The 6219-nt window shown below is 38.6% G+C and overlaps 1 protein-coding gene across 1 annotated transcript in view; it reads left to right on the plus strand.

Moving 5' to 3' along the window:
* The window catches only part of slc6a8 (solute carrier family 6 member 8), a 62982-nt gene extending 57557 nt beyond the window's left edge, over positions 1-5425 (plus strand). Inside the window, exon 14 of the mRNA XM_067414328.1 lies at positions 5354-5425. Coding sequence (XP_067270429.1) covers positions 5354-5410 — 57 coding nt within the window. The 3' untranslated portion in view covers positions 5411-5425. The remainder of the gene's footprint in view (positions 1-5353) is intronic.
* The last annotated feature ends 794 nt before the right edge of the window (positions 5426-6219 follow it).

Genomic DNA, 6219 nt, shown 5'->3' on the forward strand with positions numbered 1-6219 from the left:
ATATACTGAACCTTTTATGAGGCACCCCCTTCCTGAAATCCATCTATATATTCATGGGGGGGGGGGTAAACTGTTAGATAAATAGCAATTGGGACAATACAACATACGGTTTGTGAACTTAAATTGACTATGCTTACAGGGTTACTTTAGTGATTTAGCCTTAAGCTTAGTATTTAAACTCATTAATGTAGTAGAAATGTGAAATTATTTTTTAATTTGGTGCCTTCTAGACTGAGAAAATTTCACGGGGATGAAAGACAACTCCTCCAAGAATGCACTTGCATCGCTGCTCAACGAGGCCACTCCCAACGCCACCGTTACTGGATTACTGGATCCATTGCCCACCGCATTCATTTTCATAAAATCCGTTCAGTTAGAGAACAGACACTACAATTAAAAACTGAATGTGCCTGTTCAATATAATGTGAGTGAGCCGAACGAAAGTCACGGCACAAACGCAGCAGGAGTCAGATTACATTCATCACGAGAGCACGATCGGTTGCAGCCCAGGCTCATTGGAAATACGGGACTCTGCCTGCATTTTTGCAAAACCCGAAATATGTACCTCCAGGTACGTTTACCTGCACTTTTTGGGTGAAACGTCCACCGGAGGCGCTAAGTGGTAATATTTTTTCTCCATTCCAGATGCGCAACATGACATCATGACTTTGAGTAAACATACACGCGCCAACCTGAATGAATGTTCATCAAAATTAGTATTTATAGCCTAATTTTATATTTTGGAGCAACTAACTCCACTCCTACCCTAAACCTACCAACTCTCAACAATATAAAACACGTAACAGGCAAATAAATGTACAGTCACATGTATTTATTAAAAAAACTGACCAAAAAACTGTATAAAAGTATTAACTCATGTTGCATCATGAGAAGAACAGAGTTGATCTTGATGTTTTAGTCGTTGAAATGATGATCCCACTCCTTTGCGAACAGAACACACGCACTCGTTCATTCATATTTCTAATTCAAATGATACACAGGACAAGATTAGAATGACGCGATCGGTCACAAGACACACGAGAGCCAATGGCATTTTACAATCAAAGCTGATGTAATGACACATTTGGTCACGAGACACACGACAGCCAATGCTGTCAAAGCTGACCTGACGTTTCTCCCGGCGGCAATATTTGAAATGTGTTAATATCAAGGGGGTAATCTAGCACTCGGAAAGCGTTCCACCCATAGGGGCGGCCATTGCTAACCAAGCCATCACCTGCTGTTAGCATCCCATTGACTCCCATTCATTTTTGCGTCACTTTGACAGTGAATTACTCTACATCTGAGGCGTTTAAAGACTCCATTTGTCCATTGTTTATTTATAAAGAAACACGAAAATGCATAAAAGGCTCCGTTACCTTGTATCTTACACTATCGCCCCGTAGAAGCTGTTTTTGTAAAAATAGGCTAACGATTGCGTCATAACCAACGCGACTCTGTCGCACAGTTGAGAAATTACCGTATAGACAGGAGGAGGCGCTCAGAAGCAATCTTTTACTGTCTATGAAACAGTCGGGGGGACGTGGAGACATAAAGTCAAGAATGGGGAGAAGCCCATAGTGAGCAAAAAGCAACGGGACAAAACATTTAAACAACGTGATTCAGATTTCACTTTCCACAACTACTAGAAGAACTACAGCTGTCAGACAGGAGGCTTACGTCACATCTATGTCCTCAAGCTCAGTCTGAGCCTGCGCAGTACTCTCAGCCATCAGGAAGTGAGTGCTTCTAATCGACCTCATTTTCTGCCGTTGAAGTCTATGGGAACGCTCTGTCCATTTCTTTTACTGTCTATGATTAATATTCGGCGGATGGACTTGACGTCACTGATAGCTTTTGGGGATTTTCTTCATACAAATCAATCATTTGGCCTCGGAACACTTGGGATATTTTTACTTTCTGAATAAATTATGCATGCAGTCGTATCTGCCTGTTATCCTGTTTTTTTTTTTTTATAATACACAAATGGGCAGGTTTAGGGAAGGGATTGAGTTACGCGTTCAAAATGTGTCTGAATATGTGTGTGTGTCCACAAGGTAAATGGATTTATAAACATAGTAAATTGTTTTTTTTTTAATGTAAAAATGCAGAATGTTTCTTGTGATGGTTATGTTTAGGGGCTCTGTGTGTGTGTGTGTGTGTGTGTGTGTGTTGGATAGGTTTAGTGGTAGGGGGATAGAATGAAACGGCGTTGATAAACACGCTAAAAAGCGATTATGCGTCTTGATAGCACGCCAAAATGGTATTCGAATTGGCGTGTCATAGATATACGCCATTTCATGAGATCGGTCTGGGAATGGAGAAAAAATATTACCACTTAGCACCTCCGGTGGACGTTTCACCCAAAAAGTGCAGGTAAACGTACCTGGAGGTACATATTTCGGGTTTTGAAAAAATGTAGGCAGAGTCACGTATTTCCAATGAGCCTGGGTTGATCATTTGAATATGCTCCTGGGTTTCTACTTATAGAAAGCCATATGCTAATCGCTGTCATAAGCCTTTAATGTTTGATGCACAGTATAAACCTGAAGAAGAACATTTTCAATTAAAATAAAAGCAGCTTTCACAATAAATAAACTGCCTTAACCCCAGTGAGCAAGATAAAGGGGACTATAGTGAGAAAAACTCACTAGAAAGATAAAGCAAACATACAGAATTAAGTGGAAAGTAATATATACGGCAAGAAAGGAGAGAAACATTTAGAAATAGACTATCCATTTTTGCTTCGTATTTTTATTCTCTGAAATTTTCTTAGGAGGACCCCAGTTTAAAAACCCCAGGGCCAGAGCACGGTTCAGTTTGAAAACCCCTGATATAGAGGACTTTTAAATAGGTCAGACAGTGGTTGCTGTTCACGGTCAGGAATTATTTTCCGGCGAAAGGAAGGCTTTTAGTGATTTTTCTTCATGAAAGTTGCATTGGTATATTTTGGCTACAGTAAAGACTGTGTGAAAAGGGCTAATATAATTTGTATGTTGTTTCAGTCGCAACGGACATGAATAAATAGAAAATGTAAAAGTCACGAATCGCTATTGAGGTTAGATAGTACAAAAATCTGTGATTACATGGAAAATATACATTTCACATCCTATTTAAATCCAAACAGGGTGGGGGTTTTTGTGAATTTTTTTTTTTTTTTTGGCTGGGCAGTGTATGGATGCCTAGTTGTTTGGCTGGTTTAAGTGTTTCATTGGAGTTAAAGCTAAACTCTGGACACCCCTGCCCTATACGTGGATATATGCTGAGCTCATTCGATTAACACGTCCAACTCAAGACAAACAGCCTATACACAATATTTGTGTACGTTTGCAGTAACACAATAGCCAATTCGAGAAGCTCAAGTAAGTGTTCCACCTCACTGGGTCTGTAGCACGTAGTTCACGGCGCTGATGAGACTTTGGCCCAGATATTAGCTGTGGTATGTAGACAGAAATAGCAAGCAAGCATTCATCTGTTTAATATCAACAGCTAAAATAATTACCCAGAAGTGTGCAGGACAGTAAAGAGGGAAAATACTGGTGCATGCAATTCAGTCCGACCTCATTTCAACGATGAATCATTTAGCAAAGCCAAATTAATTATTTAACAACTCCAACGAGTAAACAAAGTGAAAATGCTAATTAATAAATTCCTTGTTGTTGGACTACAATACAGTTTATAAATAATTTAAAGGGGAGGGGGGTATCACACACAGTTTATGTCAATCTCAAGTCAGCTTTGAGTACCTATAGAGTAGTACTGCATTCTTCATATCTCCTACAAGTCTTTAGTTTTATTATATTTATAAAACAAAGATAAGCTGTACAACCGAGCGCCTGGAGGCGTATTGTGTGGACTGAGTTAAAGAGCGCGCGCTGCTATTGCTTTGAGATCGTCTTTTGGAAGCTCAAAGCTTTGGCATCCAAAAACGTAGAAGGAAAAACGATATTCTAAATAAATAGCTATCAATCAGATTCAGCCATACATATATGACCCAAAATCAGATCCCGAGACTGAAACTGAACAGGAACAGCAGCAACTCCTAGCGGCTTGTGTAAATTACTAATTTCTACATTCATTATGTCGTTGTATTTTTATTTGCCCATTTTACACGCTCCATTGATAAATTAACTATTGTTTTTTTCTTGACGTAGGCCTACAGTTGAGCCAACAACACACAGACCGACATTTGAAGTAGTTTTACTCACCGCCTGCGGTTACAACGCATGACCGTGAACCTTTATCGGTGCCGAACTGTCGAACTGGGCCTTATATCTCCGAAATGTAGGGAACAAACTCTGTTGTCTAAACACACTTTGTAAAGTCCTGAGACTCGTGCAGTGCCATTAAAGAGCAAAGCGCGTTGTTGGGCGTCCTGCTTTTGCTCTGTCTGGCCGAAGTGTGTGCGCGCACTTCCGGGGAAAGTGCACGTACAAGGAAATTCTGCCGTTGGTCACGTCACCCTATGGACGCGCGTTTCCGCCACTAAATAAAAACATAACAGAGTAATTGCGACTTTTTATCTCGGAATTCTGGATTGTGACTTTATAAATCGCAATTGTGAGTAACAAAAAGAGGCAGAATTTTGAGATAAAGTACTCTTTTAATGTTTTTAATTTAATGGCAACACGCATCGCAGACCCATACTAGAAGAAATAAAAAAAAACGGAAAGAGTATTTTTGTCACAGAAAAACTCCATCAAACGTCCAACTTGATATTTGTACAACTTTTTTCATGTTTAGCATGGGAATCAGTCTTTAACAAAGTCCCCAATCCTCCCCTCAAGTGCGTGGGAAACATATTAAAATATGTCACCTTGATAAACATATTAACTACATGTTGGAATGGCACACAGTAGCTCTCTCTATGCACAATATACCGAACTATCATGCGTTTGAACTCACATGAACCTGTGGGATTGTTGGTCACAGCACGAGTTAACCCTCAACACAGCACAGACAGCTGATCATGAGATCAGACTACAGCTTCCTTCCTATTTGCCTGAGGAAACAGCCCACAGCTAGCACTTCACAGCGATATTTTCATTTTGGGGAAATTCTATAGGCTATTCATAAGGGCAAATGCCTTAAAGCAAAGGCTTTGTTTTCTGTTTTTCAGAAAGCATTTTGGATTTTCTGTAAATCTTTAAGAATGTTACAATTGAAAAGTGGTAGAAGACTACTTGGTTTATTGAAGAAATGTAAACTATTGAAATACCCAGTTGTTTAAATTATAATTTTTGTTAATTCTTCTTTGTTTTTGTTCCCTTTCTATCTAGTTGTGCTCTGTTATTTAGAGTTTGTATTTTGATTATGAAGTGCCTTATTGTAATTGTTTCTTGCCATTCAAAAGATTCCAGATTGGCTGCAGGATCCAGCAGGAACGTTTGTAGATCTGCAGCTGCGGTAACTAGAGCAGATCTGGCAACCCGGATGCCCAAACACTACGGACTTCATGATTGGTCGATAGGTGGAGGGCGGAGCTTCAGGCTAAAACACAACATGTCAACATCAACATCAGTTGAGGGCTGCAACAACAACTTTTAAATGACAATATCCTGGCCGGACTACTGTTGTCAGTGATATAAGTATTTGAAATTAACATGATTTCTTAATGTCTACTGACATAGCAGGGCCATTTCATAATTAATTGAAATACATTTCTTACATACAGTTCCTTTAAGTTTACAGTTATCTAATGTCAGTTAATGGTCAGTATGAGAATGTACTGGTGTCATCAATATGCATCAATATATATATATATATATATATATATATATATATATATATATATATATATATATATATATATATATAAAGTTTATGATTTAACTACTTAATAGCTTTTCATTAAAATCACAAGCCCACGTCATAACGTAATATTTGATGCACTCCATGTTTATATATTTTCTGTAAAAAAAAAAAAAATTAGGTCTTCAATTGAACATTTTCTAGTGACTGATCACATCTACATTTTTTAGTTGGCCAAATTGAATTTCTGTGAATTAAATTGCATAAATTCAAAGAAATTCAATTTGGCCAACTGAACCCCACCCCCCCCCCCCCCTCCTCCCTCCTCCCTCCTCCCCTCTCCCCATTGTATCAAATACAGTACAAGATCAAATCAATGTGATAATCAAGTAAGGTCAAAAGTAATTTAAAAGGTTTCAAAAAGTAGTCTGATTATCCTTAGGGTTAGTTTACCCATAAATGAAGATT

Source organism: Pseudorasbora parva, chromosome 13, assembly GCF_024679245.1.
Source record: "Pseudorasbora parva isolate DD20220531a chromosome 13, ASM2467924v1, whole genome shotgun sequence".
In the NCBI taxonomy this organism is placed as follows: Eukaryota; Metazoa; Chordata; class Actinopteri; order Cypriniformes; family Gobionidae; genus Pseudorasbora; species Pseudorasbora parva.